At 40.7% G+C, this 27,682-nt stretch overlaps 1 protein-coding gene across 3 annotated transcripts; it reads left to right on the top strand.

Moving 5' to 3' along the window:
• The first annotated feature begins 24 nt into the window (after positions 1-24).
• Mical (Molecule interacting with CasL) lies at positions 25-27,318 on the top strand. Of its 3 annotated transcripts, XR_006262180.1 has the most exons (29): positions 25-99; positions 340-397; positions 8,728-9,128; positions 9,223-9,547; positions 9,627-9,985; positions 10,084-10,341; positions 10,452-10,654; positions 10,770-10,906; positions 10,995-11,230; positions 11,351-11,473; positions 11,921-12,154; positions 12,629-12,868; positions 13,958-14,099; positions 14,215-14,336; positions 14,388-14,615; positions 15,268-15,427; positions 15,524-15,690; positions 15,773-15,975; positions 16,070-16,251; positions 16,596-16,720; positions 19,436-22,945; positions 23,149-23,178; positions 23,543-23,690; positions 23,814-23,961; positions 24,045-24,154; positions 24,233-24,406; positions 24,549-24,663; positions 25,216-25,436; positions 25,757-27,318. XR_006262180.1 is itself a non-coding variant. In XM_043429938.1 (28 exons), exons 3-28 carry the CDS (start codon positions 8,853-8,855, stop codon positions 25,851-25,853), a joined length of 8,031 nt encoding a protein of 2,676 aa, XP_043285873.1. In that variant the 5' UTR covers positions 25-99; positions 340-397; positions 8,728-8,852; the 3' UTR covers positions 25,854-27,318. The 3 variants fall into 3 exon arrangements, 2 of the variants coding, with proteins under 2 accessions (XP_043285873.1, XP_043285872.1); XM_043429938.1 differs by lacking the exon at positions 25,216-25,436 and having other exon boundaries at positions 14,409-14,615; XM_043429937.1 differs by lacking the exon at positions 25,216-25,436.
• The last annotated feature ends 364 nt before the right edge of the window (positions 27,319-27,682 follow it).

Here is a 27,682-nt window from a genome sequence, read left to right as displayed (position 1 = left end):
CCTCCCGTCGCGCCGCCCCGTGAGAGTTGCCCGACGCACTTCAGACGATCGGGTTTTTGTTTCAGTCGAACCGAACGAAATGCCAATGGTGGACGGGTGGTGAGTGGACGCACACTTTGTCAAACGGGTGTTTTAATATAATCTTCCTCGTCACGAATATACATACATACATGTATTTTGTAATATAAAAAATGTGAATTTAAGTGTTTATTTTGTACCGGTGAAAAGCGTGGTGTTGTTGTTTGTTTCCTTGTTTCTTTTTCTCATTGTTTTCGTTCGTTCTTTCGTGTCTTTGACTCGTGATTTCTTTTTCATCTTTTTTTTTTTTTTTGTAAATAGTTTGAAAAGCATAACGTGTGGTTCACTGGTCGGATAAGCACAGATATCACCCTGAAATGTGAGTAAAATATCCTTCCCATGTCACACCTTTAAAAACAATTTTTCTTTTTCTCTCCATTTTAAATTTCTCAGCAACGGCAAGTCCTCGGTGTTTTCCCTATCCGTCGTACTTTCTCCTTTTTTAACGATATATTTTTGATGAAACGTCCCACGATGATGATATTCAAGGAAAAAGAGGATATAAATATATTCTCTCTTTTTTTTTTCTTTTGATACTGCCTTGAGAGACCGCTTATCGTCAAGGACCATTGGAGCCCAGCTGGGCGGGGTGTCGAGGCCTTCCTCGGTTCCACGACCCAAGGGACTTGCATGCCATCGTTTTCCGTCTCTTAATTTTCTCTTTTCTAACCTCTCGAATTTTTTTCCCATTAAAGAAATCCAGTTATCATCCAAAATATTCGATTCTCAATTAAAACAAAGGAAATAACTGCGATATCAATGTTCTATCATACTTGTCTATCATTTTATTAACAAATAATTCGATCACAGTCCACGCATTACGAACGAAATCTTGCTTCTCGTGAAAAAATAAGATATCGAAACAATCGAACGGAGAAGAAAATTGATCCAACGAATTTCTCGATTTCCATACATTTCCATAATCGTTAGAAAGTTTTACGAAAAATTTGTGTAAACCACTGGTGCATGACTTGTCCTCTCACTAACGTTACAACACGCTGAAACTTCGAAACTCGCATACTATACAAATTCCTAAGCAAAAATCGAACGATTGCTTTGTATACCTGGAGAAATTCTGTCAAACTCCAACTTAGCCGCGATTATTTTGATTTTGAATTTACGATGAATTCTGTGAAAAGCGATTCGGCACAAGAAAGCGTAGGAAAAGTTATTATTTCAAAGAATTTCAAGTACTAGAAAATCGATTCACGTTTTTGTGTTCCCTTGCGCCAGCCCACGGGAGGAAAATCATCTTTCGAGAATGATGAAAAAATTTTCGACAGGTGGACCACGTGACAATATCGACTGTACGTTAATTCTCGTCGGGTGTTTTCGTCTCGTTTGACATTTTATTCAGAAATTGATAGATCGATGCCTCCGAATGAGTGGCAATTTTCATCGAACATCAATCAGCTTTCCAAAGAATTGAACGCATGAATTATATTTTTCAAATAAAAAAAAAAAAATTCCATTCAAAAGAGTCGCTCAAAGGGGCTTTGTTTTGATTTTTTTCGTGAAAAATTCGAGGCCAACTATTTTATTTCACTCGTACGTAAAATAATTCTAGCAAAATATACACACGCCGAGTACAAAATAACGATAGTTTTTCCTTCGAGAGAGAAGAGAAGAGCCTCTGTGAAAGATACGTATCTCGTACAGTCGCGATCTCCATGTTTTTCAACGATCGTTGAAGATTCGTCCTTTTTCTTTCTCTCTCTCTCTCTCCCTCTCTTTTTTGCCTTTTGCATTTATGTACTTTCGCACTCGCGGACTGAATTCCTTAGCAGCCTATAAACATATATAGATATGTATATTCATGTTTACCAACACACACACACACACACACACACACACACACATGCACACGCAACAGTGCAAGGAAAAAAACGAACAAATTGCTTAGCAATGAAATGGTTGCGTGTGAGCGACGTTCCCGCGCTTATTTCGCTGCATCTACGATAATAATAATTATTTTTTCTTTACCATTGGTATTAATTTTTCGAATTTGCCATTGGATATCGATCAAACGGAATCGCAACGAACATTAGACCTTGATTTTGAACGGCCTCGGATATTTGAAAAGTGATGAAAGGACAAACGTAAACACAGATGGTTAGAATCACGCCGCGCCTGCGAAATTCTTCCTTTCTATGAGAGCTCTAAGAGAGTGTATGCGTGCCATTTCATCGCGGAGACCCCTTTATTATCGCGTTGAGCAAAGAAACTTGCAAAGCCGCTGAGAGAGCCTGAGGAAAATTCGTATTACGTTTTTGCTACTCTTTTCTCTCTCCCTTCAATTTTCTCGCTGAATGGTGGATGGCTGTGTGCACTTTTCGTCTAGGCCGTTTTCATACGGCGCAGCTCTCTTATCAGCCTTTTAATATCTGCGAAAAGATAAGAGATACCGAGCGAGGATTTGAAGGGAAAAATATTTTAAAAATCGGATGAGTCAAATGTGGTTCGACGGGACGCATTCGCGTCAAGTGAATTTCCGGTTGTGACACGTTTCATAATATTTTTATCGCAATGACAGGAAAATTGAAAGTTTTTCAATCCTGCCATCAGATCCAATATTTTCATCCATCTATTAATAATCCATTTATTCATTAGACAGATATAACGATGATGATAAGAAAAATAATAATGTACAATCGTGTTTTTTAATCTGGAATATTTCATGCGCGATAATCTGCGCAATAGAGCCGAACCGGCTCGTGTTCATAGAGATATGTGCACCGCTTGCCTTCTTTTTGTTTTTTTTTTTCATCGTTTTTTTCTTCTTTCTCGCGCACAGTAATCGCCACAACATCGTCCAACGATTAATGCGTCGTACAACACACGAGAGACTGACGTGTCTTTTTTTTCTCGCACGTGTGCTCGGGATCTTCGGTCTTTCGCACAGAGCACACGTGGGTGTCGCGCGCTTACCGATGGAATTCTTTATTATTTCGTTAAACGCGTCCCCGCCTCGTACGTGTCTCTTATACGCACACTTTGCCATATTTGGTACAGCACCGACAATACGCGTGTTCGAGAGCTCTTTCTTATTCTTACGATTAGAGAGAAGTCGCTTTCGGCATTGAGGATCTCGAATATTCAACAATCTTTTTGGCACCGCTTTTTTTCATCTCCCTTCTTCCATTTTTACCATGGGGAAATAAAATTAGCGGTGATCGAGTGCTCCTCTCGGTCTCTCGTTCGAGCAAGCTCGCGTGTGTTTACTCTCGAGTACTATACTACAATCCCATCCTCCCTCTCCTCTTTCCTCGCTCGCGCTCTCTATTCTCCATTCAATTGGCTCGGGCCTGTGTTCAGGACAGCTGAATATGCGTACAAAAGCCGCCGGGGTACGCGAAAGCAAATTCTCAAACATCTGTGTACTCGAGAAGTTTTTCTCCCTCCTCTCTCTTTTACGAACTCGGAAGCAAGAAAGCAGCGCGTAACAAATAGAGAAATTCGGTACGCCTTTGCAGGTATACACGGCAAGATTTTCGGAAGAATTGTTCGAGCACCTCCAGAGGTCGCAGGGACTTTTGCAGCACGTGAAATCGTAGCCTTCAACGGTTCGATATATTTCCGTGTGTTTGGCGAGGCACTTACGGTCGGCCGAGAATCTTCCAGACCTACCGGAAGCCCGCTCTCATTCCCGCGCGTGAAAATTTAATTCGCAGCGCGCAAAACTCTCCTCTCCATTTTCGGAGAACGACGATCCACGCATCTCGTTTCAAGTTCAAGCTGCTGCATCGCGAGCGCGTATACGGCCCTCGATACTTTTTTCTTCTCTTTGGATCGAGCGAGAGTCTCGTCGGAGTCTGTCGCGCGCCAGTGGAAAATCACGCAACTCGATGAATCCGCGGGAGTGCGAATCCCGAATCAGAGAAGCATGGAAAACGGGTGTGCTCTCGGAGCTTTTCCTCGTACAGGGTGTCCGGAGATTCCGACGAGAAAAGTCAACGCCCGATTTCTCGCAATTCGATCAACGACTTTCCCTCCGGAATCCCATCTCCCGACCTTTGTGTATATGATTAAAAAATCGACTTCTCGATTGCCGCCCGCTGCATCGACGAAATTCTGTTGGTCCGTGTATTCGTCAATCGATATCCCTCGACCGGTGGATCGAGAAGGAAAACGAGCGATGCATGAATTCGTCGAAGCATATCGCGAGCTGTCAAACGAGCTGCGTGCGGGCTATGCATTCGATTTCCCATGACTAATATTGACACCAAACGTATCGTGTATACGAATCATAATGGACGGAATGATAAGTGCCAGTTGGGTCACGTTCCAACGAGAGACATTGAATCGGCAACTCCTTATAGAAAACCGCGCGCGATGGGCATGCGCGCGTCATACCGCGGTATTTATTCGCTCCTGCATACACGCGTCCGGTGTCCAATTAAAAGTACCGATTAATCACAAATTCAGCTGCGGAGCTTGCAAGTCTCGTTGCGTAAATGCGACATCCGTTCGGAGGAATAAAAGAAAAGCTCGAGAGAGATCGATCGAGGACCGAAGAAAACGCGAACTTCTCGAACTCTTGGCGCGTGCTCTGGCGCAACGGGGGGCATTAAAGATGAGTGGAACTCTAAGAATAGCAAAGTCAAGTTGGCGAATCCCTCCAGCTGCGAGTGAAACGCAACTGAACTGCCAACACACCGGGAGCGCGACAGAGCTCGACAAAAAGAAAAGCAAGGACGAGGAAAGAAAGACACGGAGGTAGCGTTGGAGACAAAGAGAGAGAGAGAGGCAAATTGTATTGTAAAGTAAGAATATGAAGAGGAAAAGAGAGAGGACTCGTGGTGCATTCGAGTTCTATATTACCCGGGAGTTCTACTTACCTCGCAACGCTGAATGCCTAACCCACAGAACGCTCGCGATCTGACTTACAAGTGATTTTTTACTACCAAGAGATTCTCGTCTCTTTCGAATAAATCAATTCGCTCGCCATCCTCCTATATATAATTTCATAGTTTATTTTCTTTCGCTACTGTATACACGCGTATCATAATATTGATCAGGTAAATTTAATCTTGATTGTTCCTAATGGATGTATGACGTACGCTGCGAGTATGCACGCCGCATCTCGCCGCGCATAATAACAACAATATCAAGGTGTATAAATAATAATAATTTACGATGGATGCACTCGAGAAAACTTTGTAGAAGCGTAGACGGCGCGTATGAGATTTGCTCTCAAAAATCAGAAACGATTAATATGATTTTTCGTCAATTTGGCATACGCCCTTTGAATCTTCAGCAAAATAGTATCTTCGAGAATCACCTTGACTCGAAATCGGTGGGAATAATAACATAAAATGAATACGCAAGTGTGTAAGCAAGGTTGTAACTTTGATACTAAAACGATCCCCCCCTCATCGGAGCCTCTAATTATATGTTAATTATCCGGCGGCATCGTCCCACGAACGAAATGAGCGTGGAAACGCGAGGAAAAGAGACGGATGTTAAGGAGAGGGAAAAAATGGCTGTGTGTTTCGTTACGTAAGACGAGGAATCGAGGCTTCGCGAGCTCAGCAAAACGGAAACGGACACGACGATGCACACACGAGTCTTGGACAATTTTTTTCACTTTTTTCTTGCCTCGATGCGGTGCTCCGCTATTGTGCAGCTCGGAAGAATTTCATGCGCTACCCCGTTTTAACGAAGCGCTTGTACGCGATTTTATGAAAATACAATCGCAGCTTTTCTAATTTATGGAATAACTTTGTTGTTCGTTTTTTTCGTCTTTCCGCCACTCCAGCACGGCGTTCTATATTTAAATGCCGTAAAACATAATTGTCAATATCGCGCGGGTGAGAAAAAAAATTTGATCCGCACCGTCTGAAGAACCTCCTTGCGGTGCACGAGTGACAAAATCAATTAATGATTTATGACGTTTCATCGCTCCGACATGATTTTTTGGCGATCGACGTTATTCGTAAGTGCCAAAAATTAATATCCGCGCATTCGCGCATAGCTTCGCCTCTCTTTTGACATGTGACGCGTTTATATGTACGGTGAGTCGATAAAAGCGCACGAGCGAATGAGTCATGCGGAGACTGAGGGACGCGGAGGAGAGTCCTGTAGCCAGGATGATATCTCGACGAGACGAAAAAGGGGGAGAGAATATTATTTGCACGGCGTCGCGAAGACCGGCGCCCCTTTTCGTTCGTTACAACCCCTCGTCTTTCCCGTTTGTTATCTTTTTTTCATTCTCACCCTCTTCTCGCCTCTCTTTATTTTTCATCCCTCGACTCTTTGTCTCCAGCTGGGGCTCTTGGCGCCTTCCTGCACGACGTCATTCTCTCGTCCGGGAATTCAATCGACCATTCCATTTCCTCTCTCTCTCTCTCTGCCCCCTCTGACTTTTCGCGAAACTGCGAGGTCGAACGAGGTCGCGCAAGCTCCTCTCTTTTATCAAAACTTCAATCTTCGTTAGACAATGAAAAACGACGTCAATCGGCTTGTCCGTACGTTTGACTATACTTATGACTCGGTAATTGCCCGATGCCTTTCAATGAATCATGCGCCAAAATATAGCGGTTTCTCATCGGCAATAGAATTTAGAACGTATGAGTCTTTGAGCTATTGATTGCTATTATTTCTCTTTGGCACTGCCCAACGTTCAAACTAAACGCGCGGGGTTCTCTGTAGAGAATTCGAAAGTGATTTGAATGGTCGTGCAGTTGAGGTTTGATTGTAAAAAGTACAATTAGAAGAGTTTTCATCAAATGCTACGAAATTTGTTAGAAATTTGAAACTCGGTCCAGACATAACGAATCCAAGTTCTCAGCGTGTTCGGGTACGTTTCTTATTTCGTTTGTTAATGTGTGCAAACGTATCGAAATTATTAAGTAAGCACGAAAACGTACTTGCACGCACCCCGAAGTAAATATGCTCGAACGGCAACGGGATCGTCGCACTCGTAAATTTACGACAATTAACAAAGCAGACAGCAAACTGCCCACGCGACCCGATTAACGCAACGGACGTTGGACCTACATCAGTTGGAAAAAACGTCTATTTTTCATTTTCAAATAGTTAAGCTAACTGCGAAGTCGTGCTGGCTTTTAGTATTCCATTCATCGTTGCAGCAACGAATTTAACGATATTGCGTTGTCGAACGATGAAGCATAAACAGGAATTGTGAGTTCAATTTCTTCAATAAAATCATTTTTTATTTTAAGGCAGGTATACCCAATTATAGTGACTCGAATGATGGAATCAGTCTCGAAATACCATTTAGTTTCGTTTTAAAACACACGTGGCAGAGATTTTCATTCATCGAATTAATGGCCAAATATTCGACGATCTTGCCAAAAAATGTCATCCATCGATACACAGCGATATCAACATTTCGAACGTATTTTAGCCCCTGAGAGACAGTTTTTTTTCGAGTGTATGCGTATGTCACGTGTTGAGAGAGGGTTAAATCGACGACGACTCGTTCCACTTTCGAATTTTAGACTCGCTCGCGTATCCCTCGCCCACTTTGATTCGTATTTATATCGCGACACACTCATCTCTTATTCTTATTCTCATTTCCCCACCTCTCCGTGTCTCGTTTTGTCATTTTTTTCATGCAATTTTTCACCGCGTCCCATTATTTTTTGACGTTTTTCAAATCAATCGTCTTCATTCGACTCTCATCCTGCGTTTGTTTGGCACTGCTTTCGGCTTATTTTTTATTTTTCTTTCGTCCGCATCGATATTCTTGAAAATTCGTCACGTAGCTGGGCCCGAAAGGAGAAATAACCGTTTCGTTCGTTTTCGTCGCTATCTGCAAACTGGTCACGATCTCGACCCGATACTGTCACATTTTCCCCTCCACTTTCCCTACCCTACTCACGTAAAACATCGTTTTTATCGTATCCTAAATATTTTTATTCAACAACTCGCTTGTTTTCGTTTTTATCAAGAGTGTACCAAAAGCATTGATGAACCGAAGTTTTGTCCCTTTTCCGCGCCGCCTCTGAAATTCATTTGCGAAAAGATTTGTATCGAAATTAAAAGAACGGAGGAAAAAGTACCCGTTGTTCGAGGGCGTATGATGAGAGAAACGTAGAATTATTTTTCGATTTTTAGATATACTTGACCCGGCGAGGTTGAGGGGATTGCAGCACCAAATCGAATGATCAAGCAGCGACGATATGACATTTGCAGACACGCTTTTAGGCCGGTGCATCCCAATCGGTGATCACACAACCGTAAAAAATAAAACAAAACGAAACGGAAAAAAACAAAGCACGAATAACGAACGCATACGATGAGAAGAACGAGGCGAAATTTCTCTGGCAACTTGAGCTCCGAATCGCCACTCGAAATTCTCACTCTCTCTCTCTCTCTCGCTCCCTGTCGGATCTTTGAACTGCGCACGAGGCCGTAAATAGTGCGGGTTGTTTCAACCACTCAAATGATCTCAAAACGTACACTCGAAACGCTCTTCCTTTCCAAAAGGCAAAAAAACATTTTATTTCGCCTCGATTATTCATTGTAAAAAAGTTTTTAACAAATTTTATTGACTTCCGATCGAATGGATCGAAATTTTTGTTGAAAATCGTTATTAAGGTTTGATCGTTAGGGCTTTTCTGTACATTTACTCGCATTTTTCAAACGAATACTCGGTTAACCACCTTAATTTAATTGTTTCAGGTGACGACCGAAATCGATAATTCTCCAGGCCTAGGAGATTTTTTTGTTCGTTCTCTCTTTCTCTCTCACGCGAATGAGAGATTGAATTATAATTTTGGATAAAGTAATAACGAGCCTGAACGACGATGGATCAAGCGAGAAAACAAATAGCCTCGTCGGAAATAGCGATGGCGAACGAGGTGTTCGATCTTTTCTGCAACGCCACCACCCTCAAATCCATCCTCGGGCACTTTCGACACCTGTGCGATCTCCTCAAAATGCGGCCCAACACTTTTCCACAGTTTTATCCAAAGTTCAAATCAAAACTCCGCTCGTGGAAGGCCCAAGCTCTTTGGAAAAAATTCGATCAACGAGCCAATCACAAATGTTACAATCGAGGCAAAGCCTGTTCTAATACCAGAGTGAGTTTTCATTTTTTCTTCACACAACAATATAACGCATGTTGGAAATTGTTTGGAAAAGTAACGAATAATATGAAATATTTGAATGTTAAAGGTCCTAATTATCGGTGGTGGTCCGTGCGGCCTAAGATCAGCGATCGAGGCACAATTGCTCGGTGCTAAAGTGGTCGTCGTCGAGAAACGAGATCGAGTATCCCGCAACAATGTTCTTCACCTCTGGCCCTTCGTTATCCAGGATCTCCGTGCCCTCGGGGCTAAAAAGTTTTTTGGCAAATTTTGCGCGGGCTCCATCGATCACATTAGCATTAGACAACTGCAGTGTATTTTGCTCAAAGTCGCCCTCATACTCGGGGTCGAATTCCACGAGAATGTTAGCTTCGAGTCGTTGGTACCGCCACCGGACGATCAGGAGGAAGGCAGTGAGTGATTTTAAACGAAAATCCTGCAAGTTGTCGAATTGAATCGACATCGAGTAATGGTTTGTTTGGGTTTGAGTAGAAATCGGATGGAGAGCAAAAACAACGCCTACGGATCATCCAGTCTCGCAGTACGAGTTCGACGTACTCGTCGGTGCTGACGGCAAACGAAACACTCTCGAAGGCTTCAAAAGAAAAGAGTTTCGAGGAAAACTCGCGATTGCGATAACCGCCAATTTTATCAATAAACGTACTGAAGCCGAGGCACGGGTCGAGGAAATAAGCGGCGTCGCTTTTATATTCAATCAGAAATTCTTCAAGGAATTGTATCAAGAGACTGGCATTGATCTCGAGAATATTGTTTATTATAAGGACGATACTCATTATTTCGTAATGACTGCCAAGAAACACAGCCTCATTGATAAGGGAGTCATTCTTCAGGTAATTGTGATTCAACGTAATTATAAAATAGAAAGGACTTTTTTTTTTTACTATAATGTCGATTGTAAACTCTTTTATTGATTAATAACTATTTTCAGGATCACGCTGACACTGCAAAATTATTGGCCAAGGAAAACGTGAATCGTGACGCTCTTATGCTTTACGCGAGAGAAGCGGCCGAATTTTCAACGGAGTATCAAATGATGGACATGGAATTCGCTGTCAACCATTACGGCCAACCGGACGTGGCGATGTTTGATTTCACGTCGATGTATGCGGCTGAGAACGCGAGTCGTGTTTTGGAACGTTACGGTCACAGACTTCTCATGACTCTCGTTGGCGACAGTTTACTCGAGGTTCATCCAATCATATTTTTTCAAAATTAGACAAATTGTTTTTATGTTCTTATTCGTTCAAATATCTATCATTCTGAAACGAATTGATAAGTGATGATAATTTTTTTTAGCCATTCTGGCCTACGGGATCAGGCTGCGCACGTGGGTTCCTCAGTTCTATGGACGCTGGATGGGCCATAAAGGGCTGGGGCGCCTCGATGTTGCCTCTCGAAGTTTTAGCCGAGCGTGAGTCGATTTACAGACTCCTCGGGCAAACGACCCCGGAGAATTTGAATAGAGATTATGCCGCTTATACTCTCGATCCCCATACCAGGTAATTCGAATTGCCCGCCACCGTCAGAAGTTAGAATAAGTTCTTCGTTCCTGCTACAGATACGTTTTTTCAAATTGAAGTGAAAAAAATCTGGAAAAATTTTCTCCGTATTCAGGTATCCAAATTTAAATACACGCTCGGTCTCGGCAATTCAAGTGCGAAGTCTCCTCGATACTGATGATCCGGAGAACATAAAACAGCCATCGGCGATTCCGTCGGCGATCGATTTACCAAAGAAACGAAGGCGCCGCGGTAATTTTCTATAATAATGAAATAATTTTTAAGAAATTAAATAAAAATTTATTAGCTCGGATTTCCAATGGGGAATAAATCATTTCAGACACTCAGGTACATCCGGACACATTGCTACACTGGCTCCAGAGACAAGTTGCCCTTTACGACGACGTTCACATCGTCGACATGGGTGCATCCTTCAAAGACGGCCTTGCCTTAAATGCCATCATCCACAGATACAGGCCTGACCTCATAGACTTTCATTCACTTACGACTGAGGATGTAGAAAAAAATAATCAATTGGCCTTTGATATATTGGAAAAGGAATTGGGAATTTCACCGGTAAAACGAAATTTCATCAAATTGACGAGTCGATGACATACCAAACGGAGGAAATATTAATCAAGTTCAAACCATAATAGAGAAATGACAAAATGACAATGATAATCAATGAAATTGCAGGTAATGACGGGTGAGGAAATGGCGCATTGTGACGTACCAGACAAGCTCGCGATGTTTTCATACCTAACGCAAATATACGAGGCTTTCCGCGGTGAGATACCCCACATAAAGCATCCAAAATTGGTAAGTAACGAAAAACATCAAAAAACAACAAATGAAAAGAGCCAACAATATTTTTTCTTCCTGCCATTTTCCATATGTTAGAATTACGTCCGTTCGTTATTCCCAAGCGACATTTTCGAACTGTTGTACCGTGTAGTCCCAAGAACCATGCGTATCCAAGTGTAAAGAGCCTTGTCCCTGCAATTGTTCCCGATGCTCTTACTGTTCTCGTCGTTCTAACAAACTCCTCAATCTTAACAACAATCTCGTTAAACGAGAACGTGTTACGAGATTCGCGAGTTACTTCGAGTCGAAGATTAAATTAGAGGCAGGGCGTACGAGACAGCGTCAGCCAAATTTGCCCCTGGTAAAAATATTTATTTAATAAAATAAACATTTCGTTGAAAATACAGTAAAAATCGCTCCGATGGGTTTCTTCAAACTAATATTTTTCTTTTCGTTCTTCAGGAACCGGAAAACGACGAGAGACCCCTTTATTCGAAACAATTGTCCCAACTGAGTCCGGAGCAAAAGGCTCAGCTGATCGGCCGTCTCGCAAAGCCGGAAATGCCAACGCGACCTCGTCACTCCCGATCTCGTCACAACAACGAAAACGTTCTCGTTCCGTTGGACAAAAAAACCGACACGGTGTCCCGACGTTCCCGCAAACGTCGAAGCACCGAAAAAATGGGCGCGACCGTGGTAAGTTTTGAATTTTTTCTCCGTCGGGAACATTTTTTTCATTTATATTTCTCCCGGAAAACCCCTTCCCAATTTCTCTACGGTCGAAAAAATCAGAGATCAGAGAACACAAAAAAAACGAATAGTAGAAAATTTGGTTATTATCGGATGAGTGATTGTCCCCTCCCCTCATTGCGATTCAGTCAGCCTGGCGGATGATTCAAGCTACCGTACCCCAGGGAATATTCGTATCGCTCTTGTCCGTCTTTCTCGGACTTCTCGTCATTGTCCTACGAGGATAGAAAAAAAAGCAAAAACAAAAAAAAACAAACAAACAAAGAAAAAAACCAAAAGAGAGCATCTGCGAAGATCTGGAATTGGCAATAATCCCTCAAAAACACAATAAATTAGAATAAATGCTCGTGCATTAGAAGAAGAAACAATAGAAAAAGAAAAAGCAACAAATTGTATCTGTGTACGTTGTAATCTCTAAAGGAGGAGAGGCAAAAGAGACTCGAAGACATTGAAAAAAATCGCGTCGAACGTATGAGGAAACGCCAGTATCTACGTAAAATGGCTACCCAACAATTCATTAAGAGCATACAAATGCTCGCGGCAAACGCGAAACGCGATAAGGACGAGCCTTTCGAGGATTACTCAATATTCTTGTATCGTCAAACCGCCCCCGACTTCAAGGATCGGGTCAAAGAACTCGAGCAGAAAATACTTTATCCAGTAAGATTATTATTTTTCCCAACATACTCTCTCCAACCTTTTTTTGTGTGCTGCGTGATTTCATCAATATTATAACCATTTTAATACGTACGTATATGTCGTAAACACTTTCAGAAATATTTTCAATAGCCGATTCCTCGGATTACCTCACCTCGAGTTGAAATTCATTGAGTGATTTATTCAATATTTGCGGTTAAATTTTCATTCTACGATTTCTAATTTTTTGGATACACTGTATAACGTTCATCAATTTTGAAAATTCGAACCAATCGCTATTGAAATTTTTTCCGATGTGCAACTACGTATTTTATATAATTGAATTACAATCGATTATAATTAATATCAAAATTATATGCAAATTGAAATTGTAATTTTTGTATATAAAATCATAGTACGTACGTACGTAAATTTTGTAACGTCGCTTTTTTTCCGAGTGTAACAACAAAAAATATTTGTTTCTACGCAAAACTATCGAGTGAAAGAAAAAAAAAGAGAGAGAGAGAAAGAGTGAGAAAACACTAGAAAATGCCACGCTAGTTTTTGATTCTCTTAGAAGGCGTTAGACCGACCCAACTTTATAGTGCAATTACACCAGCCGAGTATTAACGTGTGTGATCATCAGTATTCTATCTTATAGGAATGAATAATAGTCGTAGCCGTGATAATCATGATTTCAAGTATCAATATTAATAATATGTTAGCCGGAACTTTGACGCGTTCGGCATTGAAATAATGCTTACTGAAAAAATGAAAGTCTGAGCATTTTTCAAAATTACTAATAAATCGAATAATCAATTGGAATATAAAATCCATAATATCTGCATTGTGCTCGACGAGTTTTTTAGAGTCTAATCACTAACTGCTTTTTCGCCGCTAAGTAATTGTATTTTCGAACAGCCAATTTGTGAATTTCATACTTTATTAAAATTTTTCATTATCTATGTCTGGGGAAATTTCACGGAAACTAGTTCCGTGATGTAGAGCCAACATTCTTTATTCAATATTGCCAATATTTTGTTATAATTTGGTCGTCGAGGCATTAATTTCGAAGAGCTCACTTATAATAATACATTTTTCATGTATTTTTAGGATAGGGAGCCAAAATTGCACGCCGGACATCTTCGAGGCAGCGTCGATGATGATTTTTCCGGGCGAATTAAGGATATTGAAGACAAATTAAGAGGCACTGCCGCTACCGATAAGAAACCGAGAGATCTTTTGCGTGCTATTGGTTTGTAAATTTATCGAATCTTTGAACTGACATTTCATTGAGATTTTCTTTGATCGATTCTTGGGTCGAACGTTACTCATTGTGGGATTTGTTGTTTACGACATGGATAATGAAGGGAAAATCGAAAAAACGGATTGGAACGTGAAGGAGATCGAAAAGAAAATCGAGGAAAACAAAATGGGACGAGGGACCCGACAGGAGAGGGTGGAAAAAGTGCCAAAGTGGAGTCGGGAGCAGGTTGGAAATTTATTAACAATAATCGCGATGAAACGCTCAAATTTTCTTCAGGTCTCTATATTCTTCCTTCAGTTTCTAGCTCGCCAGATCAAGATGGAGAAAAAAGGACGAGAGCCGAATGCGAAGTTGGACAGTAAGTACGCCGATATTGATAACACTCTCAAGGACATTGACCGAAAAATCAAGGAGGGTAACGTTCTTGGTCACAATAAAGTTTCCGCTATGGCCGAACAATTTGCCAACAAGGGTCAGGACAACGAGCCCAAAGTTCAGAGATCGGTAAATATTTCGATTCGTAAGAAGCAAAAGCGCGCAAGAAAAGAACAGAAACGCCGCGCGATCCAGGGGCAAAGACAAATCAGCGAAAAGACGAGAAGCAGAAAACGCGAAATCGTATTTCTTTTTTATTCGTCTCATTGTCGTTCAAAAACGATCTGCATGGTCCGAAATTAAGAAAACCAACGTGTTCCTCTCGTGTCAATAATCATATTTATAACGATATTATAATTTATGTTTAATACGAGACATTTTTTTATTTAACGTTTCAATTTATATCACTTTTTATCCAATCGCTATAAATTTTGATTTTCATTAGTTCATATTAATTGAAATCACGGAAGAAAAACTTAATTATCCTGAATTGATACTTGAAAAATTCTAATTCGAAAACACGTATATTTGTAGATTCTAAATTCTAACAAAATAAAAAACAAACGAAAAATCAAATATAAATTACAATAAAATTATAATGAATTTGCTTTAACTTTCTCGTTGCGACCTTTTTTTAACCGTTTGTGTGTGTGTGCGTGTGTGTGTCGTACAGCTGACTTTTTACCCCTGAGTCTCAAACCCAGATAAAATATTCTTTTATAAAACAACATGAAATTACATAAAATCGACACAGTCGCTTTCACGCTTCTTTTTTTTCTAGAATTCTAAAGCAGCAATAACACTACCGACACAGGGAGGATCGGAACTGTGCCATTTTTGTGATAAACGAGTTTACCTAATGGAGAGAATGAGTACAGAAGGCAAATATTTCCACCGTGGTTGCTTCCGCTGTGAATATTGCTCAACATCCTTAAGAATAGGTCGGCTATATTGCAATTAACTTATGCCTTAAGATGGCCTCTAAAGGGTAGAAAACGTATCTAAAATAATGAACTCTCTGTGTATTGTGCTTTCAGGAAATCACACGTTTGATAGAGACAAAGATGGCGGACGATTTTATTGTACACAACATTTTGGCTTACCAGGAACTATGAAAACTCGCGTGGAGAAGAAAAAACTACCGCTTTTGAATAAGGAAAATATACCGGAATCATCGTTACCGAAAAAACCAGCATTGGACAAGGTTTTTTTCATCAATTTCCTTATTCGCCATCAAAGTCGAACATTATTATTGTTGATCGTGTAAAATATATAACTTTTCACAGGCAAAAACACCGTTAGAAGGCGTCGCCGGCTTGGATCTTCTGGATCGCGGACAAACACCGGAAAGAATAGAATTTGAGAATCTCGCAGGAATGTCGGACCCCGAAGAGGCCCAAAGTCAAATGGATGAGGACGAATGGACTGACAGAAATTTCGGTGCATCCGCAGCGGAAATGGGTTCCAGCGACGACATTTCTGACATGAGGTTATTTTTCTTTCTTATTTTATGTTGCGTATTTCCCTCATTCGTACCACTTTCGTCCATTAATTTTATTGAATTCTTTGATTGATCGCATCAGTGATTCGGACGAAGAGAATGAAGTTTATGAAGAAGCCATGGATCAACCGTTAACGACGGAAGGGACTATAGAATTGGCAAAGAATTGGACTATGCGTTATTCAAATCCACACGAAACGACGGGTCATTCTGACACCGGAAGCAACGAGTACGAGGATTCGAGCGACGAATATACGAGCGAAGGTGGGTCAAAATTTTGTCCGAAAATAGCGAAAGAGCATGTTGGAAAAAAACAGAAAAATTAAATTCAAAATCCGTCGTGTAACATTTCTCTGAGCTCGAGTAATGCATTTCTGAAAAAAAAAAAAAAAAACATCTTTATTCATAAATGCATTCAGAATTATTGGAGAACAGAGAAATACTGGCAATCAGAAGTTTGAAACGATGTAAAAAGATCTAAATTGCAATTGGCTGAAAAAAGAAAAGCAACACGCTCGCGTGGAACAGTATATATTCTCAGACGAGTCTCGTACTCTTGATCTTGGGGGTGTAGCAGACTTCAGACCTTGTTAAAAATTTGCGTCTAGACGAAGAGAGTGGCACCGCAACGGAAGACGAGGAAGACGTTCGGGCAAGGGAGCTGAGGAAACAAGAAGTCTGGCTGAAAGTTCCGCCAAGGAGTTCCGACACAGATACGGGTTCCGAGACCGAGGTGAAAAAACCACAAGACAATCAATTAGAAAGCGATCGCATACTCGATCATATAGACCTTAATTTAGAAGCGAGCAATAGTATGACTAGAACCTCGAATCCGAAGATCGATCAATCGATCGCGCCACAAACGAACGAAAAATCAATTTTGAAGGAGGTTCAATTTGGAGGAGGTAAACGCGATAGCGATAGTTCCTCGCATTTGGAATACGTTGATCTCGATTCAAGTACCCTTGGATCGTTGTCTTCCAATGGCGAACCTCAAAATGATCCCCAGCAACCGGCTCCGGGTGACCTTGAGCCAAAATCTCTCGAGGTAGACCCGAGCAGTCTGGCTGACCCTGAAGTTGATATCAATAATCGAAATCTTGTCCAGACCGATCTCAATCGACAAGCTCGTTTCGAAGTTGATGCCAATCGTCAGGACGATCTTGAGATTGAGCCGGAGGTCAATGGGAGGTCCGCCTATCAACAATTCAGGCCTGATAATCTTCCATTAAAATCCGATAATTTACCAGATTTAATTACTTCCTCGCCGAAACTCGAAAGACATGTTCAAGAACCTAAACCCAATATTGATTTCAACGGAAAGAATGAAGTCCTAAATATTCCGATTATTTCTGTTTTTCCTCCTGCTTCGGAAGATCCCGAAAAATCACAAGCTGCTTTCAGTAATTTGAAACAGGAACTAAAACTTCGAAGGGCCAGAAAAAAAGAAGGTCTCGCCGAACTTCGACCTTTGTCCCGCGAAACCGCACGATCCAAAGTCAGCGAGTACTTTAAAGCCATGAAAAATCCTATAGATTCCGAGAAATCAATATCAGAAATGAAAAAGAAAGTGGAGCGAGCCGGAGATGAGGAATTTCCAGATATACCCGTGATTCCCTTGGAGGCCAAATCTCAAATGTCTGATAAAGTCGAGTCAAAGGACCTTATGAAATATTTCGAGGTCAAACATTCCCCCGTACCACAATCCGCGGTCAACCCGCGGGAAATTAAGAGGCAAAGCTGTCCTAACCCGGTTTCGACCTCAGAAAATATTGAGGAAGGTCTTGCCGACTTCCGGAAGTCGAACGTAGAGATCACAGTCCTGGGGGAAACCATCATCGATTCGATAGACTCGCGGAAAGAAGCTCAATCTTTTCCTTCAGCAGGAGAAACATTCATGGCTCTTGAAGTTACTGACAATACAGACAAGGTCGTGGCCGAAATTCAGTCAAATGAAAATAAAGCTCAAGTCACTGATTCACAAATAAACGTAAACGAAAATTTGTTCGAAGCCAAAAAAGAAACATTCGATGTCCCATCGAGTATGGAAACCCTTGATACATCCAATGGCTTGAGTACAAAAATTAAAATTCTCAGACTCGCAGAAGAAGAAAAGTCGAAATTCGTTGTCCCAGAACCGATCGAAAAAATTACAGTAATCGCAAAAGAAATAATTCCCCCGTGCCCCATAATTCCGAAAAGACCTGAACGAAAACGTCACGAACCTTCGATCGCTGAAACCATTAAGCCACCCATCAGTCCCGAAATTCCAAGGCGACGCAAGCCAGAATCTAGAGCCGCTGAAAAACCTCATGAAATACATGAAGTACAATCGCGAAAAGTCGACGAAGTAATCAATTCGGAACATAAAATTAATCGGGATTCGGTTGGCTCAAAAAAATTAACGAACGAGCCGAAAAAACTCTCAAATCCTTTGAAGTCATTGACCTTGAGGAAGACGGACGATCACGGCTCAAGTAAATCCGTAGCCTCCTCTAAATTTGACAAATCCAACAAGAAAGACAAATGCGTCATATCGTAATCAGACTCCTCTTTTAATACTCGTTCAGGCAGTCTTATAAAAAAAAAAAAACTTAAAAAATTCATCCCATTTTCACCCAATGCAATCGTTGTCCAACGACCCTTGCGACGTCTCGAATTGATAGAAATATTTTTAAAATGTACAATTCGTTTTTATATGTAAAAGTGAATATTGATCCTCGAATTGAAACGAACCAAATTTTTAGAAATTGTTTCTACCTTGTCCGACTGCCTTGAATATCGTGCGAAAAAACAAAATGTTCAAATGTACGTAGAAAAGAACAATTCAACGACGACTGCGGACCTTGCACATGTTCTCGAAAAATACGTAATACCAATTCTTTTTCACGATAGCGAGAGATTGTGTGAGATATCAATTAATAAAGTATGATGAGACAATAAAAAGAAAAAGAATAAACAGAAACAAAAATAGCTGCGATTTCGTGCGTGAGAACGATCCCGAACCAAATTTAGGAAACGGGAAGCAGGTAAAAGAAAAATAGAGATGTTTTCAAGATGTGGGAATGGCGTGCTAATAATTTTCAACTAACTCGCAACACCAATTAATCAGTATGTGGAGTTTTTTTTTTTGTAAAGTGCTCACCTTTTTCTCTCATCCACGATTTCTTCAATTTACTCACCGACGCATTGTGCATTTTTCTTTGTATCAAAAAATTAATTATTCGTTGATTTTCAAGTGTCAGCCATGTAATACGAAAAAAAAATACTTTATTAATGTGTCTCAAAGTTTCTCGCTCCCTCACGTTACTAATTGACGAGTTATCGTGCTCTGTATGTCGTTGTTTTATCCGCAATAATTCTCGCACGAAGAATGAACAGTTGTAATTGTAACAAAAATTCTACGCAACAGTTGAAACCTTTTTGATATTTTTCAAATAATTCTCAGGTCGCTTCGGACAATTCGTCGTCGTCGGAGAGTCAGGAAAATTCAGCGACCGAAATATCGACGGATTCGGAGTTCGAACATGATGGAACAACGCCAACGCAGCACGAAATCCCGGAGATAACGATCAACGACGCGCACGTTAAGAAAAATCGTGGTCAGACGAGCGAGCCGAAAAAGGTGCAAATAAAAAGTCGTGTGATATCGTCGATCAATGGGAATTTGAAACAGACGAAAGAGCCGGGTGTTAAGTTACAATTCTCGAAATTATCAGCGACGAAGGAAGAAAAAACGGTTGAAAAAACGGTGGCGAAATCAGGAGATGTGGCGATGAGGATGAACAGGGAAAAAATGCCAAGTCCATTGGTGAATCCACGCAAAGGCGATTACTTGTTGAATCGTACCCACTCGACCGAGGGAATCGCCTCGAAATTATCTTTGGAATTGAAAAAGCGTTATTTGCTTGGAGGATCAGTATTGGCCGGTTCGGTCGTCAAATCGGGTTCAACCTCAAACGTGGATACGAGACTGAGAAATTTATCGGACGCGATATCGCAGCATCAAAAATTACTGAATCCAGCTCCGGAGCCGAGTCCAACGATGCAAGCGTTTCTCCAGGGTACAAACAAGCTCCGTACCAGTGGAGTAAATGCTCAAATATCGCCGATTTCGCCAACGGCAATTTTCACGAGCTCTCCTCTCAAAACCTTCCGACCTGGGGCAATATCGACTGTTGCGAAAAACTCGAGCGATTCAAAGATACCCACTGAAGAGGCAAAAGTTCAGTTACCAGACTTAGTGAAAGAAACAAATATTCTTAAGTCAAAAACCGAGCCCAACATACCGCGCGTAGAGACGAGCGAAAAAAAGAAAGACACCACGGAATCAATGGTCGTAGAAAAACTGGCTGGTCCAGTACAGATCGCGACGGAAGAGAGTGACGTTTGCAGACCGCGAAGTCCGTTGCACGAAACCTCAATTCTCGTGCCCCAAGTGGATTGGAACAAAAACGTCAAGGATGAAGGGACGAGAAGTCACGAGAGTTCTGAAGACTCGGAGATCGACAGTGACTCGCTGTCATCGAGCGAAAGCGACGATTCGGAAGAAGCTAAAAGAGCTAAAGAGCCGAATCTCTCGCCTCCAAGATTACAAATTCAAACTCCAAGAATACAAATTGACGGCGATTTGCTTGTGGACGTCGGAGGCGATCGAGAGGCGGTAGAGAACGACGAGGAAATCGCCGCGAGTTTCGAACCCGATTCCATTGAATTTATCGACCTACGGGACGATGAAAACGAGGCGGAAACTCCGCGAATCACCGTCGAGCTCGAGGCGGTTAACAACAACTTGAAAAAATTGCAACTAACCGAGAGTAACAACGGTAAAAGTAATTGTAGCAGTCCAACATCGAGCGCGTCACTGAAACACGATGATTCCATTGAGAACGACGTGACAACCGCGGCGCTAACGGAAACAGAATTTTCCGAATGGGCTCGGGACGGCGAAGTCGTCGTCGCTGATGATATGCGCGACGTTGAATTTGATATTAATCCCGAATTTATAACGATACGAAGAAATCGGGGTAGTCGAGAGAAAAAAATGTCTGGAACTGCTCCGGCGAGAATCGCGAAAGAGGAAGATCTCACGGATATTGAACTCGACTCCATACGATTCGATCGTCCGCTCGACGCTCCGAGCAACGACACATCCAAGCTCTTGGTTAACGGAGAAAACATCGATTACATGGACACCGATAATGAGTCACTTCTCGACGATAGCTTACGGGATGCGACCAACATTTCCCTGCTTAAAAATCGTGGCTACGTCGAATTTGTGAATATTACGAGTTCTTCGAGTCCGGAAAAACCAGAAATGAAACCATTGGACGCGCCAATCGCTCGCGACGAGATGGAAAATGATTTTTGCTCCGAAGACGAACACTGGGACGACGAGAACGTGATTGAGATTAATCCCGTCACGATGGACGACGTCAAGGACCGATTGAGTGGGAAATTCTTTGAAAAAAGTGATAAATCGGTTGAGATCGGTTTGGGAAATATTGAAAAGAGAGAAGAATTGAACGAAGCCGTGAATCGCGAGCTTTTTAATTCGATGGAAGAGGATAGTTTGTTGGTAGTTGAACCGACTGAGGACACGACGACGAGCGAGATTATAACGATTCTCGCGAGCCCCGTGAATCCACGAATCGATCTCGCGACTGATTTGTCGATCGAAGCTTCTCGCAATCAAGCAAACATCCCGGAAATTCAACCCGAAACTAACGACGAGAAATCCATTAATGACGCGAATAATCCAGACTATCTGGAGTATGTAAAACGTCTTCAATCCCGCATTGCCGAATTCAGTAACGCCAAAGACTCGATAGATGTGAGAAAATCAAAGAGAAAAAACTCCAAGAGCTCTTCGCCTCAATTAAAGACCGAAAACATCGTCGAAGAAACGAGAAATCAGCAAGACATAAATACCGAAGCATTCAACTCGCCCGCAACTTCGCGGAAACTCGAGGAATTGACGCGCGAGAGAACGAAACAAAAAACACTCATCCAGGATCTCTTGATGGACAAAATGGAAGCTCACAAACAGAAATCAGCCGAGAAAAAAGCTAGAAGAGCCGCCAGAACTTCGTCATTCGGAACAACGACAACTTTGTTTTCCAACGTTCCAAGTCCCGTTCCAGCTGCGGCTCCCATTTCTTTCGTTCCGACCTCTTTGACAACCCCTGTCAATAGTCCAGTCAGAACAACTTTCGCCGAAGCTAAGAAAAGTCTTCAAGGATCACCCTCTTCGACTTTGACACGAAATTCCAGTAATCCGAGCCTCTTGTCCAGTCTTTCGAGTCAACGCTGCGAAACCGAGCTCACGTCTTTGGCCTCCTCTCGACCTCAAAGTCGCGAAGATCCCCGTGATTTCAAGACGCCCGTTGCTCCGCCCCGACTGAAACACGAGGAGGCCCGAAAAACTGCGGAAAAAGCGAAACAGGAAGCTCGCGAACGTGCGCGTCTCAAAAGCGACCAAGATCTGGGTCTCAGCCCTGAGGACAGAATCAGAGAACTCAGGCTCAAAGTCCCCCGCAGACAATTGTCCATGGAGGACAAACGAACAAACGAGGAACTCGCTACCAGCCAAGAAAGCAAAACTCGACATCTCAGCTTCACTCTTGATAAAACGCTGAACAAATTGCAGACCAGCAAAAGCACGGATAATTTCAAAGCTTTCGCGAAGAAAAATCAACCGGATACACTGCCCAGTAGCAACGCCAAGTCCATGGACGAATTGAACGCTACCAACTCACCCACCAAATCTGACAATGAAAATCTCGTCATCAAGAGGGATAAAAAGAAATCACCGAAAGATCCTGAAAGACGAAAAAGCATCATCAAAGCTGTTTCCGATTTTTTCAAGAAAAAAGACAACTCTCCCTCCTCACCTAACCACCAGAAGGACAAGGGCTCTATGTTCCGATTGACCTCCAAAAATAAGGATAAACCAAAGGTGAATTTTTTTTTACTGCCTATACTCGTTCTCCAACGATTACTAAATATACTCGATCAAATAACTCCTGCTAATACTCGACTACATTTTCTCGAGAAGACTCGTTTTTATTGAGTGACTATTTATTAAGTGTGGATACTCTTCGAGGACTTCAAGGACACTGATGTTTAATAGTCCGTATTTTTTCTTTCCAAATGTTTCAGTTATATAAATCATATTCGGAGGGTTCGGATGTAAGCAAAATTCGTACTAATTAGTTTTTAAATTTGCTCATTGTATACAGATATTTTAAAACATTTTTTAATTGATAATTTTTTATTTTTCAATGAGTTGTTTAATTTTATGCTAATTGTTAGCGAACGATTTATTTTTTGGCTTCTAAAAAAACGAGAAAGACAATTTTGCTACCCGAGTTACTACTGCAATGTTTTTCTTAGCCTGGACGATTTAGTATACAGTCCAATTAAATCTCCAGATAGTATGCTAATTTTATTTTCTAGCTCAGCATTAATGTTTTTAGCCTCTCTAGCGTGGATTTTTCTTTTTATCCCAATGTTGCAATTTTAAAAAATTTTAACTAAACCTTATTGTTTCAAGTTGGATAAAACTGCGAGCCCTGATAAAATGGAGACGAGACCACGGAGCGTTTGCGAAGGAATGCTGGTTGGGAATTTCTTGACGGATAGCTCACCCCCTGTTCCTCCACCACCAATAAATTACAATCTCACCGCCGTTCACGTCTCGGGTAAGCAAAACACAATTTCCTCATTGCACTTTCGTTTCATTGGAAAAGGGGAGAGAATTGCACGTTTCGGTTAAGGGTGTTATTGCATAAGTGAAAGGAAGGAAAACATTTTGCATCGTATAGATGACAGTCTGTCAGAAGAGGACTCGAAAACAGCAGCCCTATCAACCTCCCAAATCAACAAAACGAACCCCGGCGATGGTTCCTGCAGTAGCATACCTCGAAAAACTAAATCAGCTAAAAGAGCTGCTAGGCAAACTCAACTGAAAAGGTAAGTTAAATGAGAAAAAATTACTAGGCAATGGTTAAGAATAGAAGATAAGTTTATCTGTTTGTGCTTTTGTTCTTCTTTAGGTTACGAATGGCTCAAGAAATACAAAGAAAGTTAGAAGAAACGGAAGTGAAACAAAGAGAGCTGGAAAGCAGAGGCGTCAGCGTAGAAAAAGCTCTCAGAGGCGAAGGAGGTAAACGAAAAGTGGGAAAATTATTCGTGTTGCTCATGAAAATTTCGATCGAATAATGTAATAAAATTTGTTTTTTAGATTGTTCGAATCGTGAAGAGGCTGACTTGTTACGGGAATGGTTCGATTTGATGAGAGAACGAACAGAGCTGCGGAGATACGAGAAGGAATTATTGGTGAGGGCGCAAGAAGTCCAACTGGAGGATCGGCATGAGAGATTAGAGCAGGAATTACGCGAAAGATTGGCTGATGATGGTAAACATTTTCGTTACTAGGAACAAAATATCTTTAGACGCGAAAATATGTTTTTATAATTAACAATTGGAAAAAAAATGCACATAAATATGTAAAAAAAAAAACAAATTTTTCTTTTGAGTATAATATTCTCGTTTTATAGATGACAAAAAGACGAGGGCCGACGTGAAAAAAGAAGGCGAGATCTTGACTGAAATGTTGGAAATAGTTGCAAAGCGTGACTCCCTGATAGCACTGCTGGAAGAGGAGCGACAAAGGTGGCGTAGATCCTCGTGCCCGTCACTCAGTGCACTCAAAACTCATCCTGCCAAATCGTCCCGGTCGTTTACCGCTGATTATCCAATATCCACATCCACATCCGACACCCCGTCCATGCTTTTTGCACTTTTCGCTATTCTTATTGCATATCTCATTTCCTTACAAATAATTAATTATCTTCTGGCATTGAGGAACGAGATTTCTGCGCTTTTCAATCGGGACTGAATGAGCGCAGATATGCAAGAAAAAATCCTCAACGCGTTTTTGTGCAAGAAATCATCGATTATTTTTTCATAGATTTTCGCATGGTTTTATAAAATTCCTGGCTTTTTGCATCTTGCTTGGCTCGATCCTCTTTCGTTTGGTTGCACTATTAGCATGTTTGACATTACAACTTTTTCTTCGACTGTTTTTAGACTTCACCGATCAACGTGATTGTTTATTTTAATCAATTGTCTAATAATTAGTGAAATAATTCAGGAATAACTCCTGATTCGCTTGGTTTAGATGTAATTAAGCAATGGGTTCTTCTTGCTCCCCCCCCATAACAGCTCGACATTAGTTAACAACAAACAAGAATCAGTCCATCGTGAAAAAACATACGAAGATTCTTATTCTGCTGAATATACCCCAGAAAAAAAAATTAACTATTAAAACACAAGAAACGAAAATTGAAAAAGAAACATTGGGCAAGAGGTTAATAGGATCACAGCACGGCTTCGCTTAATTATGCACAACTCTGCGCGCAGTTGACTCGAAAAATTTGGACCGGGTAAGAACTGCGCTCACGTTAAAAACACTCGACTTAACGTCCCAAATAATTGCAGTGTAAACAAAAAAGCGAAATTGACTGCGATGCGAAAAACAAAGAGACTCATTTTAATCCTACTGCGCAAGATACACCCAATTTAATTTTTAACAATCGAAATGATTTTTGTGTTTGATTTATGTCGCATTGATTAATATTTACTGCACGTGTGAGTGCTCAGATTAAAAATCTCATTGTGTTATTTATTTTTGAACGATTTTTCATTATCTTTCTTTGAGAATGAAATTATTAATGTGAATAAAATTGTAACAATTTGTTTACAGATACAGAAGCGAAGATCAAGACCTCGAGGCAAGAATGCTCGCTGAAGGCTTGAGGTTAACGCCTATCAACAAATCGGGTCCGAAATATTCCGTATAAGAATGCAATCGATCTCCGAGAAATTCATTTGATGAATTCAATCGAGCGATATTGAATCGGTCGTTCTATAATATCTCAAAATTTTTGAATATAAAAAAAGAAAAGGAAAAAAACGAAAAAACATAATACCGATGGCGAACTCCGGGGCCTTTCGATTGGCGGAGTAAAATCGCGATAAGGAATTTAAGCGAGTTTCTAAAGGATTTGAGAGCCGTGCATTTTTTTAACGATAAGAGAAAGGGGAAAAATTGTGTTCTTTGCATGTTGCAATTTTACAATTAGAAAAATCGTGATGAAAAGATTAAACGTTTTCGAATCGAAGTCGAGGCGTCAGAAAGATACGACAGAAAGAGTAAAAATATTTTTCAAATAAACGTTTTTGAAGGAGTAAGAAAAATGAAAGAAGAAAGAAAAAAAAACATGAAGAGACAAAGATGCGTGATATGTATATTTTATAAAGCCGATAATGCGTGGGTGTACCAAACTATTTTTTACGCTTGCCAGAGCGAGCAAATCGTCTGATTTCCGGGGGAAACAAAAAACGAGAAGTGATAATTCGTTGAAATCGCTCATATGAAAATCAAATAACCAGCGATCAATTGAATTCTGTACAGACAACCTTTTTTTTATAATTATACCTGAGAAAATAACGAATGGAGCAATCATTGGCAATTTATTCGAGGGCGGAAATTCGTATCGCCGACAACTGTTAAGTTCAAAATTATGAAATTTAAAAGAATACAAAATTTATCATTGAGAACAGCTCTTCGATCGGTCTATCATCGTACGTGCCTAAAAATAAAATGACAAAAAGGGGGGAAACTCGGAATTGAAATTCATGGTGGAAAGACGATTTTTTTTCTCCTAATTTACCATCTCTCGCCGAGGATTTATTAATGCTGCAATTTTTTAATCATGAAATAGGCAAAAAAGAAAACACTAGTCCTCAGACAAGGGAGATTTGTTCCGATAGACTTCTGCCCATAATAATTAATGATAAATCGCAATTAACGGATAATTCATTATTAATAATCATTGCATACGTTTTATTGATCACCAAGAATAAAGTGATTTGTTTTATGCGGTTATATTTCCAATGCTACGTCTTTTAAACTCAAGTATTACTTACTCGAGCCAAAGCACAGTTCATCGTTGGAATAATTACGAAACTATTCAATTCATTGAATTCTTAGCAAAACGCGAAAACTAATAGGACATGTTTATATACATATATATGTATAAATATTTATTTAATTTATGCATATATATGAATATATATTGATACTTTGTATAATCATGTACATATATCGGTATGTAGAAAAATTAAAAGTGATATATACGTAAAATCGTGAGAGCAAATAGCGTTGAAACATTAGACTAAACACCTCGTGGCGCTTCTGTTGCCTCATTATTTCGCTGAATTTAATAAACGCTTTGATAATACACCATCTGAATTACAAAAATATATATTTTTTTGTTATCATTTTTATAATTATTTGTACTCTAAATACGCAATACATTTACGCATGTTATGAATAGAAACGTTTTACTTTTTCGAGTTCATTCAATTATGTTCATAATTTTCACGTTCTAAACCTTCTGAAAAATATATTTGTATCATCAATTTTTTCGTACTCTCCTTATTATAGGTGGCTTTGTACTTTTTCAAATTTTCTAATTTACTGAACTGTGTGCAAGGAAACGTGTGCCCTGCTTGATTTTCATGTTCCTTTTCATTATTGGATCAACCATATACACCATTGCGGTGATTATGAAAAGGAGCGGTGGGTCAACTCCACGGTCAACTCGTATATATAAATGTGCCTCGT

This window comes from Venturia canescens, chromosome 10, assembly GCF_019457755.1.
Source record: "Venturia canescens isolate UGA chromosome 10, ASM1945775v1, whole genome shotgun sequence".
In the NCBI taxonomy this organism is placed as follows: domain Eukaryota; kingdom Metazoa; phylum Arthropoda; class Insecta; order Hymenoptera; family Ichneumonidae; genus Venturia; species Venturia canescens.
Note: the sequence above shows the minus strand (reverse complement) of the source record. Positions and strands in the feature narration are given on the sequence as shown.

Coding starts and splice junctions, on each gene's coding strand:
- Mical (XM_043429937.1), top strand. CDS start 8,853: ATGGATCAAGCGAGAAAACAAATAGCCTCGTCGGAAATAGCGATGGCG. Junction 16,252..16,595: donor CGACGAATATACGAGCGAAG/GTGGGTCAAAAT, acceptor ATTTGCGTCTAG/ACGAAGAGAGTGGCACCGCA. Junction 23,691..23,813: donor CACCGCCGTTCACGTCTCGG/GTAAGCAAAACA, acceptor TGCATCGTATAG/ATGACAGTCTGTCAGAAGAG.